Source organism: Miniopterus natalensis, chromosome 2 (genome assembly GCF_054644295.1).
Source record: "Miniopterus natalensis isolate mMinNat1 chromosome 2, mMinNat1.hap1, whole genome shotgun sequence".
NCBI lineage: Eukaryota > Metazoa > Chordata > Mammalia > Chiroptera > Miniopteridae > Miniopterus > Miniopterus natalensis.
Window position 1 is genome coordinate 20820783 of NC_142082.1, and position 13757 is coordinate 20834539.

Genomic DNA, 13757 nt, shown 5'->3' on the forward strand with positions numbered 1-13757 from the left:
ATACACACACACACACACATTCGGGGGATATTAGGTTGGGGGTGCCACTACTGCTAAGAAGCTTTACTAAGCAAATGGAAGGAGGATGTGGTACCAGGAAGTCTGGGAAGCTGATAAAATTTTAAAGACACAAACAACTGAAAGACAGGCAGTTTCTAATTTAACCTTGACAGAAAACACTTAAGTATTTTTAAACTTCTCCATAGCGACAAACTGGATATAACACAAACATATACACAGAGTGGGGCTCCCACAGTGCACCCAGACCTGCTTCCTGGGTCTGGCCATGTGGGCCAAAATCTGGACATCCCCTGCAGTGCCTGGTCCCTGGTAAGGGGGGTGCCCTTCCCTTGGAAGTGCAGTGCAGACTGAAGGAGCCACAGGAGCTTGGCTTTGTAAGGATGGGCTGGCTGGTTTGGGGAAGGAAGGAACCCCTGTCCTCCAAAAAAACAGGAGTTTCCAGAATTCTACAGGGGAACCTCGAGCCCTCCCATGGCACATGTTGGCCACCAGGATCCAGCGCTCTATCACTCTGGCTTGGTCCCTGGCCGTCACACTCTGGTCCTTGAAGCAGTTGGCCACACTGTTGAACTGATAGGGGCTCTGATGGTGGAAGTCAGATGCTCCTTGCTCTTCTTGTGCTGCTGGGACCAGAGGGAGCCCAGGCAGTGGTGGGGTATCACCTTTTTGACCAGCTCCTGGGAAGCAGGGGAGTGACATCTGGCCCTGTCACACCCAGGAGCTCAGCATCCACAGTCATCCTCCTTCCCAGTCCCAGAGAGGGTCCCTGGTCAGAGCTGGAGTCAGGAAGCAGAGGCAGGCACACACACACACATCTATCTATCTATCATCTATCTATCTATCTATCTATCTATCTATCTATCTATCTATCTATCTATCGATCTATCGATCTATCGATCTATCGATCTATCGATCTATCGATCATCTATCATCTATCATCATCTATCATCTATCTATCTACCTACCTACTTACTAAATATTAAGAAACAATCTGAATCCAGAGTGCAAAGGAAATCAAATTTTTAATACTATTCCCTTACGTAATCAGTTTTTCAGGTTTTATCATATTTGGTCAGGGTTTATGCATACAGAGGATGGATATAATTTATAAGTCAAAATGAAACTGGAAACCGTGGATTGTCACAGATTATTAAAGATTCTCAAGTTATCACTCTAGCAGTGGAAACAACTTTGGTCTCTACCAGCTTTTCTGACTGCAAGAAGGGTTTCTATAAAATAGATACTTCAATAAATTATAGACTTTACCTTTTTACCCAAGCTCTTCCTTCTGGCAACATTAACAATTTGAGTCTGAAAGCTGCCGAAGTGTTTTTAAAATTATTTTTAAAATAAAATAGCTGTTGATGGGGTTTGTGACTATCTTTAACAAGATTTTTAAAAAGTTGGGAGATGAGGCAGAATTTGTGGCTTAAGGTGTAGTATATTATTTTCAATTTTAGTTTGTTTTCTGGACTTCTTTTAGAAGTGAGTTTTTTAAAAAAATATGACATTGTTAGACCCCCTTAAAATCTATGCAAAATTTTATGTGTCTGTGTATTTTTCTGGGGAGAGGGTCCAGTTTCTTCATGACTGACAATTTAAAAAACACTGCCTTAGAGTATAGAGATTATGAATAAAAATCTACCATTACTGTTGTAAACAAGGTTGAGGTCAGTGTGGTACAGAACTTTCAAGACAGAACAGAATAATCTGTTTTAATATTTATACAATTGCCACCATTTAACAATATAAGAACAGTGATCACATTAATCAGGGGTAATAAAGCTGAAACTTTTAGGAAAGCCGTTTCATAATGATAGAGCAGATCCAGAGTTATTTTAACTGTGATTCTTGCTCTTTAAGTCAATTATGATGAAACTAAACTTTGAGCGGTTCTACCTTAATTGTTTCTCGAATTTATAAGTTATTTCAAATAATGACATCTTAATTTGACTTATCCATAAAGTCCCCCTTTTACTTTGTATTCACAGTTCTTTTCAACTTGGATTGAAAAGGCTGGGAACTAAGTTTGTTTCTTTTCTCCCCACAAAGAGCATCCTAAATCCACCCAGCACTCAGTAACAATATCCTTTAAGTAAGAATCTGTTTTTCTTCCCAAGAGCACGATGTGCCTCACCTTATCTTACCTAATCGTGCAGAACAATTTTATAGTCATTTGTATGGAATCTTTTTTTACCAGCCTATAACATGGGCTCTCTAAACTGGTAAATACTACTTTTTAGATAGGAAAATTCTGCCAAGAGGATAGGCTAACCCAGACAGGTCTGATACTGTTGGCTTTCAAACTATAATTGGAATGAAAAAATTATTTCCATGTATATATCTATTTCCACATACATATTGCCTCTTAAGCATAACAATGGTGAAACAATAGGGTTTAATAATAGGGTAGTTCACTTCAATCACCTAGCTTTTAGGGGAACAAATATAATTTTGATGTTCACTCTACCTACTGAGAATACCCAAATAGCATTCCAGGTTGGCAAAATTTATTCTGTAGTTTAAATTCTGAAAGTTGGAATTTCAGTGCGTGTTAAAATCCATGGCCAGTTCTACTTCTGTTGAAGATTTTCATTGTTTCAGCTTCAGTTCTCCTGTGCATGAGACTCAGGGTCACAAAAGGCACAAGGCCAATAAAAATATTCACTTCGTTCATCCTGTTGGGTCCACTTGCTCCAAAGGATTGAAGATATAGCCATGGACAGAAACAAAGGGTATAGAAACCCTTCCGCAGCTTGTGAGTTAGTTGCTAGCTTTTATATTTTGTACATGAGAAAAGGTATAAACTTGGTTCCCACAGCAGTGTTTGCTTGTCATTTCTAGTCAGCAAGGTAAAATTTGGGCTGAAAATCCACAGTCCAAAGAAACCTTCCTAACCAAACCCATTCCCTCCAAAGATGGCAAGTAATGGTCAGGTCTGATATCAAGGAAGAGTTTTGAGCCTGTAGAGATGAATTCAGACTTGCCTCTTTGGGCAATAACAGCAGCTCTTTTTAGTAAATAGTGCACCAGTTGCTGCCATCACTTGGCATCAGCCCTCCAGTAATAAGTAATATAAGGTCAACAAACCACCAAATCCCAAGTCCTCCAAGTGTCAATAGCTTCCCTACTGCTGTGCCAGTGTGTCCCAGACAGAAACGATCCACTCCAAAACATCCCAGGAAGAAAGAGTACAGTAGAGTGGTTATGAAGTAGTGTCCAGTATATCTACATAAAAGGAATTAAAAGGAAGATGTTTACCACATGAAAATTAAAATACTTAATGATCAATGAATTTAATGAAAGTCCCTCTGTGACCTCTTACTCCCTTACCAACCCCTCTCCCCCTCCAAAAGACCTCTTGTTGGTCTAAAGCAGACATTTTCAACTTTTTTCATCTCATGGCACACATAAACTAATTACTAAAATTTGCGGCACACCAAAAAATATATTTTTGCTGATCTGACAAAAAAATAAACATAATTTTGATTCATTCACCTTGGACCGCTATTGTGTTGGCTGTTGTCATTTTTTTATTTGACAATCTAAGGGAAAAGGGGTCAGTGCCCCTGACTAAAAAGTCAGGTCACTGCATGTTTTAAAAATTCTCATGGCATACTGTTTGAAAATCGCTGCTCTAGAGTTTCAAAAGCATAATTGCTAAGATATGCAGGAACCGTAAGAACAAATGTTGAGTTGGACTGGACAGGAAACTATTAAGCACATTAGCACAATAGGCATACTGGTAGGAGTGGTCTGGGCCCCCATTCGTCCCTTGCATAGGCTCCTTTCCTGAGGCTGTAGTTATGAATGTAGTTCTGTAACGAAGTGTCAACTTTCCTTAAATGAATGCTGATCTCCATATACCTTTTTTTTTTTTTTTTTGCTGTATTGTGGCAACTAAAATCAGGGACATCTTCATGAAGACTTCTGTCTTACATACTGTGATGACACTTAATTTTAGTTACTCTAGTATCATCACTAAACATAGTTATAGACTCTTCACTAACAAATGGCATATGAAATTCTATGCCTTCAAGCAGAATTTATAGAAATAACCCTAATTCTTTAACTTTAAGATAAACTGATTTTCAGGGAGAGGCTCATACTTTTCATGACAAAACCTTTATTCCTGAAATACTAAAGCTATTTTCACAGGATTGATGCTTATTATACGAATTTTGGAGTTAGATTCTCTGGTCCTACTCCTTCATTTTGTAGATGAGGGGATAGAGAGGGTGCTCAAAGGTACTTAGCTAGTTGATGAAAGAGACATTTAGAACTTATGGCTTCTGGGCTTAAGTCCAGTGTCCTCTCTGTTATAACTACATTGCCCCCGACCATGGATTATATGCAGTAGTAATCCTGTTGCCCCTTTAACACTTAAGGTAAAAGAAAAAGTCACATCAGGAGATGACAAGGAAAACAGCTCTACCTCCATCCAAGTACTAACTACCCCATTCAAAGTAACACTTACTTTATACAAGGTTTATTCTCTCGTAGGAAGGTCCTAGGACTGGCACACTCAATTCCATCTAGGGCCCGGCACTGGACTGACGTGTGTTCCACATCACTGTAGGCCTGACCACCAAACTGGAACCACCACCAGAACAAACGAAACCAAAAAACTCACCAAAGCAAACAACACAAAATATATCTTTATATTAATTAATAAAAGCTGACTGAGGATGATAATTATTCGAATGAAGCTGGGGTAAAGCTGTGCTAAAGAACAAGGAATTTAGTGACATATTTCAAGTGACTATAAATTAGTCCATCCTAAATGTACACTGCTTTAAATGAACTCATTTTTCTTCTTTATGATTGGCTTCTTTAATAATAAAGTTTAAAACATTCATCAGTTTCATTAAATGCCATTTAAAATAGATGGACACTATACTTTAATTATCCTTTATTTACAGGAAAAAGAGCACATTACTGAGCATTTGGGACTGGGTATTTAAAAAGTTGATGTGTATTAGAGGTCTGTTTTATATATTATAAATGAACATAATTAGGAAAGAACTCAGAATATCAACTGACTCAGGGCTTTATTTAGGTCATGAATGTGTGATGAACAGCTATTTGTAGTACATCTACAGTATGTTCAAATTCCAGCAAAAAAAAATCAGAACAGAACCTTTGAACCTTTGTGTAACTGAATTCTAAAAGAGAAAGCACAGCTGTGCATTCTCTACTGGAACCTTATTCAGTGCTTCGCTACTATTTTTGTTGAGGAGCTTTGCCCTAAATGCATGTATAACAAACATACCGCTCAATTCATCATCAGTTTTTAGGAAGTACATAAGCCTGTCTTTTGCTCTTTCAGGAAAGTGCATGCCTTGAAGGATAGTTAGGGGTTACAGTTTAGTTTCAAATCTGTCAATATCAATGGCCAAAGGAAACAAAGACAGGGTGGTCTTTGCATCCGAGTAGTTTTGACACAGAGACTGCTTCTTCCGGAGGAAACTAAGTGACTTGTTCAACCACTGACCCTGGCCATGCCAGAAATTTCTAGTAACAGTCATTCTAATGAATTTTACAAACAGGTAACTTCATAACCCTTATACTTTTCTGTAACTATTTTTATACATTTCTGGACGAGTTTGCTTATAAAACAAAACAAAAAAACTCACCTTGAGACAACCATAACCAAGTTCCTGGGATGCAGTTGCATTTCCAACATGATCCACTGGGTCTTCACATTCTATGAATTCATCAGGTCTATAAACACCAACAAGATCATGATCATCATACGGTCTTTGCAAATGGCTGTTTACATATATATAATCAAAACAGGCAAGAGACATTTCTTCAAGCTTTCTGGGGCTTAATTTCATTCTGATTCTTCTCCAAGACAAGAGATGGTGTCAATTAGACTGAAGCATGGCAGGTCAAATAGACAGCCATCCAAATGACCCTTTTATTGGGGCACGGGGTTGTTTCTGGTCCTATTTCTACATGGATTCTACTTCTGCCATGGCTTCAACTCTTCCCTAGGCAAATATCCACAAGCCTAGGGGGGCAAAATTGAGGCCAAAGGATTCCCAGTTCTCCTTGCATTTCCCAAACTCCTTTTCCTATTAGACTAAAATGAGATGTTAAAAAGTCACTTGGTTTTGCAACGGTAAGAATACTGCCCCCCCCCGGAAGTACCTTTTAGGAGGGGCAAGTAATTTACTTCATTTGTACCTCGCACAGTACCAGCCCCTTCGCAGGAGTCTCTTTCGGGTAAAACCGAGCAGGGCAGAGAAGACACAACCTCCTACCCTTCTTCCGGAGACTATATGATGTCACTCCTCCCTAGTTGTCCTCTTTCGGGATCCCAAAGGATCTGTCACCCACACACAAGGTTTTCGCCTGCATGAGTGAGAGGACTGAGAAACCCGTCGTGATATTTATGTCCCGCGTGTGGACTATCAGGTCCTCAGGTGGAGAGAGTCCGGAAAAAAAATAAAGCAGCCTCCCTCTCCTCCTCTCCTGGCACAACACCCGTATATCCCTTGTCCTATTGCCATCTCCACCTGCCTCGACGACTGGGAAGCTTACAGGTAAGAGCAGAGGATGACTGGAGAGTTGGGGTCGCCATATTCCCAGCTCGGAGCACCGGCGGAGACCTCCGGGTGGGCGGCGCCAGCGGATGTAAGCTCCGGCTCCGCCGTAGCGTTGTACGAGTGGCTCCGAGAGACGCAAGGCAGCAGAAGTAGATTCCCCAGCAGCAACGCCGCCTGGCCGCACAGAAGTAAGTAACTCACCGGGCAACCACCCAGCACCATCTTCCCGGGACCCGTGGCGTACCCCCGGCCTCCTCAACCACAAACCCCGGCGGCACCGGGCACCCAGTCCCGGCCAGGTCAGGCCCCTCCCCGTTGTGCCGCTTTTCGCAGCCAAGCAGCCAATGGGCGCGCAGCCCGGCGCTCCGCCCAAATCACCGACCACCAATCAGAAGAGGCTGGACAGGGGGCGGGGCTGTGCTTCGCTTTTCCTTCTCAATTCCTCTTCTGAGTCTCAGGCTCCTCCTTCTTTTGCTCCGAGTGCTTCCACCAATCGGTTCCTTCGACCTCCTAAGTAGGCGGGCCTCGGAGTGGAAACGGGCGTGGACGGTGAATGGGCGGGGCAGGCCGGTGCGGGTTTTAGCGTCCAGATCGCAATTCCATTCTCTCGCCCGGGACTAGATTTTTCCCTACGTCAGCGGCAGCGAGCGCGAAGACGGGAGCGAGCTCGGACGGGAGCTGAGTTGCGTCAGTGGCGAGCGCGTGTTCGGCCCCGGGCGCGCGCATCCCTGCCAGCTCCGGGGGCCCCGCGGGGTTGGGAAATGATGGAGCAGGCGGAGGCAGCAGCGACCGAATGCTGAGTAGGACCTGCGGAATCCGCCGAGATGGGATCCCGCGCGGGCTCGCCCTTTGGGACGCTCCGCTTGCAGTGGCTGCTGTTGTTCGGCTTGGTGGGCCCGGTCCTGGGTGGGGCTCGGCCAGGTGGGTGTCCGCCCCCAGGGCTCTTTGGAATTGCTGTTTCCTAGGGTTGGGACGCTCGGAATTACCCGGAGGTGCCTGGGAGTGGAGGGGCCTGGCCTGGCGACTGGACTCGGGGTCGGGAGGCGGAGCAGCTCCGGCTCTGTGTGGACAGTGCTCAGACGCGGGGTTCCGGGTCTGGCGCCCCAAACCCTTCTGGACACGGGTCTCCTGTCTGGTTCCTCTTTCTCCGTCTCCTGTTTGACAGAGCCTTTGGCAGTGCTCCCCACCCCCGAGTCGCGCAAAGCTGGGTCCTCCCAGACTCTCCGGACTTCTCTGGATCCGACTCTGACCTCGGGGAGCCTGCTGGGCGCGCGCCGAGGGCGTGTTCATATTTAAACTGTTCTGAGAAATGGAGCTTTGGTCTTGTTTGTGAAGTAAATGTCTCTTGGAAAGAGACCGGGAGATGATGGAACTTTTGGTCTAGGTTATCATAATTTGAAATTTTGACGTTCATTTTATCAGCGGAGTCACCAGTAGGTACACAGAGCTAAATTTAGTGATGGAATAGTGTGTGTGCGCGCGCGCTCATTTATCTTGGGCCATTTTGTTGTTGTAAGAATATTTCTTTTTGGAAACGCAGTGCTACATTTCTTTGGCCAGTCTTTTATCTGCGTTTTTCATGGGTTTGTAATGTCTGAAATCCGGACAAATAATCTCTGGTCTGCTGAAGTTATAGGATTTCTGTGAAATTGCTTTCGAATTGTGAAGCTTCTCTTAAATATGTAAGGTATTAATATTGGAGGTGCCCAAACATAGTGGAAGCAAATCGCCAACATTCTAGCTTCTTTCTGGACATAACTTTGTTTTGGCTCTTGTATTAAATTATTGTTTGCATAGTTATATTTTCTTTATTAGTTATAGAGTATGGTGGAGAATGGGGGTTTTTACTAAATCATTGCCGTGACAGTTGTTCAAAGGTGATGATGGAAAATTTCAATACAGGGCTGCTGACCTTCAGGAAACTAATTAAATTTTGTTCTTATCTTTGGTTTATTCTTTTTCAATTAAGTAAATTTGCCCCATTGCAGGAATTTTGAAGGTCTAATTAGTGAAACTTTATTGAATGGGAAACTACTAAGTTTTTTCTGGTTAAGATTGTTTTTGCTGTGGCATTCTAGATGGTTAACATTTATATCAGTATTTAAGGTGAAGTAGTTTATACATCTGGATTTTTAGTAATCTACGATTCAGTGCGCTTGCAAACATAACTAAGACTATCTTTGTTTTATTTATTTACTTTTTTCCTTTTTATTGTATTTATCGGGGTGACACTGGTTTCAGGTGCACAATTCCACAACACATCACCTGTATACTATATTGGTGTTCCCCACCCCAAGTCAGCTCTCCTTCCATCACCATTTATCCCTCTTATACCCTACTTCCTCTTCCACTCCTGGAAATTCCCACATTGCTGTCGTTGGCCATGAGTTTTCAGTTTTTTCTCTCATTTTTTCTCAATCCCTCCATTCCTCCTCAACCCCCAACAACTGTCAGCCTGCTATCTAAGACTATATTTTTAATGTTAATATGTGTATTGATTATGACATACCTGTACAGGGCTGGGTAAAAGTAGGTTTACAGTTATTCTTATGAAAAATAATACGATAATTAATAAATAATACAAGAATAAACTCTATTCTGTGTACTCACAACTGTAAACCTACTTTTGCCCACCCCTGTATATAGATGTATGGACTATCCTTGTGGTTTTTTAACTGTGGCTTTAACAGTTTATGGTCAGTCCCCCACTTAAGCATGTATATGCTTTCAAAACTTAGTCAATGTTTATCATACTCCTACAAACACTGTGCTCAATTCTTGTGGAGGGGCAAAGGGTGACTAAATTTGCTAAGTCTGTCTGAGGAATGTGGGGGCAGGTTTCATAGAGAAAGTAATATTTGAACTGATCTATATGGGCAAATGTTCAAGTCAAGGGATGGGAATACTTTCTAAGCAGCTTTCTAAGCTTTCTAAGAGCTTTTGCAAGAGTATGGAGGGGTGAATGAACATAAATTGTAAGCAATGATGAGAATGTCTTCAGGCAGTCTCTACAAAAGGGAGGCAAAGAAGAAGTAAGATAGGTTGGTACCGGTTGGGAAGAGTCTTCTATGCGGTGCTAAGGGGTTTGGACTTTACCCTGTAGGTATAGTTCTTTGGGTAAGAAGGTTTTTAAGTAGTGGGTGTTATATAACCAGATTTGCGATTAAGAAAACTGGCAACAAACTGAATGACAGAATATAGGAGGGAGAGGCTGGAGGCTGGGAGAGACCCATTAGGAGGCTTTTGTAATAGTGTGTAGTGAGTCAACTCATGTTTCCCTACTGGGATATTCTTCCAAAATCAGCTGACTGAACTTTTGCAATACAGGAAGGATCTTTGAAACATGCACTTGAAACCTTTTCTGCTAATGGGGGAGGAAATTGAAGACCCAATAAGTACCGTCCACGTATCAGTTAAATAGGCTTTGGAAGAATTTTTGCTGCCATTGTGTCAATGAGGAAGTGCGGTATAAATTCCAAACAGCTGACACTTACAGTAAAACTTTTTTAAAAAAAACTGGGACTAACAAAGGTAACTATGTATCACTGTGAAAAATAACAAAGGGAATCAGGTATGAAACCTCTTCTAATTTTCTCTTTTAAGGTAGTAATTGTGATGTACAGATTGAGAATTTAAAAAACAACATTTAAAAAGACCAGCATTGTAAAGGAAATGAGTTTTAAAATGTAATTACTCATGGTGAATCACTGTAAAATGAACTATGTAGTAAGAACTTAGGACCAAACTAATTTTGTTTTTTGGTGCCAGCAAGTTATTTTGATGTTTGTGTTTGTACTGTATAGGAGAGTGTAGTCTTTTAAATTTAAAGATAGTTTGGTTTTCAAACTTTCAAGTAAAAAGTAAAACATTTCTAATTAAAATATATACAGAACAAATTGCCGAGTTTCAACAGTTTTCAAAAGCACTTTACACTTTACCTTACCAATTTGTGTTTCGTTAAAAATCTTCGTTTATTATGAAGGCCCCGCCCCAGAGATGCAAGCTGTCAGTAACTGGAGGCTTTTTCTTGGAATAGCCACAAGCCCAAATATAATGACAGATAGCCTCATTATATCTATATATCTATATTTATCTATATCTGTATCTGTATCTATATCTGTATCTGTATCTATATCATCTATATCATCTCCCTCCCCCCCCCCCTTTGGATACCTAATATATAGCAGAGTCTTGGAGTTATGCCATCCTTTGAGTCAGTGCTATGGGACTGACTGCCTCATAAGTAAATCTAGTCCTCTTGGCATCTCAGTAACTAACTCCCCACTACCTTTGAAAGTTGGATTACACTTTGAACTGTATAATTCTGTTGTTCTTTTTTTTAACCCTCACCCGAGGATATTTTTTCCATTCCTTTTCAGAGAGAGTGGAAGGGAGAGAGAGACATAGAAACATCAGTGTGAGAGAGACACATTGATTCGTTGCCTCCTGCTCCCACACCGACCAGGGCCGGGGACTGAGCCTGCAACTGAGTTGCATGCCCTTGGCCAGAATTGAACCCAGGACCCGTCAGTCCATGGGCCAACATTCTAACCACTGAGTGAAACTGGCTAGGGCTATAATTTTGCTTTTATTTTAAGAGATTATTTTTCATTTTGTGTCAGTGTTATTTTAGTCAGATTTTTCCAATGTGATCAGGTGTAGGATACTTCTTGAATCACATCTTTTTTTTTTTTTTAAAATATATCTTTATTGATTTCAGAGAGAGGAAAGAAGAGCGAGAGAGAGAGATAGAAACATCAATGATGAGAGAGTCATTGATCAAGCCCACAACCAAGCATGTGCCCTGACCGGGAATCGAACCCCGATCACCTGGATCCTAGGTTGACGCTCAACCACTGAGCCATGCCCGGCCGGGCTTGAATCACATCTTTTAAGAATAAGTTAGGGAGCCCAGCCAGGTATGGCTCAGCGGTTGAGCGTCGACCTAGGACCCAGGCAATCGGGGTTCGATTACTGGTGAGGGTACATGCCCGGGTTGTGGGCTGCAGCGGATCAATGACTCTCTCATCATTGATGTTTCTATCTCTCTCCCTCTCCTCTCCTCTCTCTGAAATCAATAAAGATATATTAAAAAAAAAAAAAGAATAAGTTAGGGAACTGAGAAGTTCACTTAATTTGGTCAGTTTTAAAATATGCATTTGCTTGTATATTTATGTTTATTTTAACATAAGGCTTAGAGTATTTCAGTTTATAATAAGTAAAATGATGCCACTGCCAAATATTTGTCACACTGTACGATAAAAGCCATTCCCATATGTGGGGAATGCCTTTTCCCCTTTGACACATTTTTCTTTCAATGAAATGTTTCCTGGTTTAACTCATATTAGGAGAATCCACCCCTTAGTTGCCCCTGAGAACCCTCATGCAGTAGATCCCTGGAGATTAGCTTTATTGACATATTAGAATCCTGCTGTAAATAGACGCTCTGATCCCAGATGCTTTAGAAGAGTGGTTAAGCAGTCTATAGCATAGCGATACAATGAAATAGAGCATTGCAGTTAAAATGCCAAATGTGTGGGCCATGTAGGTCTGTGGAAAAGTGATATAAAAGATGTCAGTCATAAAAAATAAAGCTTACTTAGGGTTGTACATGATCATGACAATTATGAGATCTATTATGTATAGCAGTAAAGATAAGAAAAGGTTATTTACTCAACACACACTTATTAAATACTTACTGTACAGTGCAGGAAACACATAATGAATAAAATACTGTCCTTTCTCTCAAGAACTTAAATTCCTTGCTAGAGTACCTTAAATTCTTTAGGGCATTAAATCCTGTAAATGGCTGGCGTTTTTCCACAAAGGGCACTTACAAACAGCAGCAAATGCCCTGTTTCTTTTTAAACATAGAGACGTGTAGATGTAAAAAACAAAACAAAAAAATTGTAACTCAAGAAATGTAAGCATATAGAACATAGATGTGGAAATTATAATTATGTTTCAAGTATGTTATTGATAATATATGATGTATGTTTATATTTCCATTCCATTCACCTTGTATGGAAATATGTGGCTACAACAGTGCTTTATGGATCTAATTACCACAGTTTCTTTTTAAGAACTAATTTGAACAACAGAATTATCTTTTCATCCTATATGTGGAACCCAGATTTATTTTCTATAGTGAAAGTACTTAAAAGTGGCTATTTGTTTACATAATAGGAAGGTAAGGAGAAAAGCCCATGACTAAGAGTTCACCTTTGTTTGCTTTTCAATTAGGTGGAATTCTTTTAACTTATTTCCCTCTACTACAGTTACTATTATGAAACATATACTTGGACTTCCTCCAAAACACAGTACATAAAATTATCTAAGGAGTTAGAGCAGTGAATTTCAACTGGTGTGCCATGGCACACTGGTGTGCTGCAAGAATTTTTAAAACATGCAGTACCTGACTATATAGTCAGGGCCACTGTCCTCTTTTCCCTTAGATCCTCAAGTAAAAGAATGACAACAGCCAGCACAACAATAGCTGTCCAGTGTGAATGAACCAAAATTATACCTTTTTTTTTCAGATTGTCAAAAAATATATTTTAGTAATTAGTTTATGTGTGCCATAAGATGAAAAAGGTTAAAAATGGCTGAGTTAGAGGGAGAAAGAAGTGAAACTAATAGCTTTTCCTTTCTTTTGCTAAATTTAACACTCTTCAATTTTCGTGTTTCAACTCTTATTTTTTGTCTTCAGTCCGTGTTTTCTAGTAGTGTGATTTTTTTTTTTTTTTTACTATATCTTTATTGATCTCAGAGAGAGGAAAGGAGAGGGAGAGAGAGATAGAAACATCAATGATGAGAGAGTCATTGATCGAGCCCACAACCCGGGCATGTGCCCGGACTGGGAATCGAACCCCAACCGCCTAGATCCTAGGTCAACACTCAGCGGCTGAGCCACTCCTGGCCGGGCTAGTAGTACGATTTTTGATGCTATGCTTATTCTGTCAGATTCTAATATAACAGTTTATATTCTCTATGGAGTTGATTGTATTAAGATTTTTATTTCTTTGTGAACTATATCCCCCACAAGGCATCTGGGAGATATCTTTAGTTGTCACACTGGTGGTGCTTCTGGGATTTAGTGGGTAGAGGTCAGGAGTGCTACTTAACATCCTACATTGCACAGGAAAGGCCTCTCACCTACCCAAATAATTTTCTGGCCCCAAA

General features: G+C 40.9%; 2 protein-coding genes across 2 annotated transcripts in view; one reads left to right on the forward strand and one right to left on the reverse strand.

The window, feature by feature from the left end:
• Positions 1-1024: 1024 nt before the first annotated feature.
• On the reverse strand, positions 1025-6812 carry TM2D2 (TM2 domain containing 2). The gene is made up of 4 exons (XM_016210354.2): positions 6571-6812; positions 5658-5745; positions 4499-4614; positions 1025-3249 (listed from the first exon to the last, which is right to left on the reverse strand). The coding sequence occupies exons 1-4, from the start codon at positions 6795-6797 to the stop codon at positions 3036-3038; spliced, it is 645 nt and encodes a 214-aa protein (XP_016065840.1). The 5' UTR covers positions 6798-6812; the 3' UTR covers positions 1025-3035.
• Positions 6813-7270: 458 nt separating this feature from the next.
• Positions 7271-13757, forward strand: part of ADAM9 (ADAM metallopeptidase domain 9) — a 101591-nt gene continuing 95104 nt past the window's right edge. The window contains exon 1 of the mRNA XM_016210327.2: positions 7271-7496. Within this exon, the coding sequence (XP_016065813.1) occupies positions 7400-7496 (97 nt within the window). The 5' untranslated portion in view covers positions 7271-7399. The remainder of the gene's footprint in view (positions 7497-13757) is intronic.

Bases quoted from the DNA above. Each gene is read 5' to 3' on its own strand.
- TM2D2 (XM_016210354.2), bottom strand. From the start codon at position 6,797: ATGGTGCTGGGTGGTTGCCCGGTGAGTTACTTACTTCTGTGCGGCCAG. The intron at 5,746-6,570 runs GTAAGCTTCCCA...TGGTGTTTATAG, and splicing joins GTCATCCTCTGCTCTTACCT to ACCTGATGAATTCATAGAAT. The intron at 3,250-4,498 runs GTAAGTGTTACT...CCTTTTATGTAG, and splicing joins GAGAATAAACCTTGTATAAA to ATATACTGGACACTACTTCA.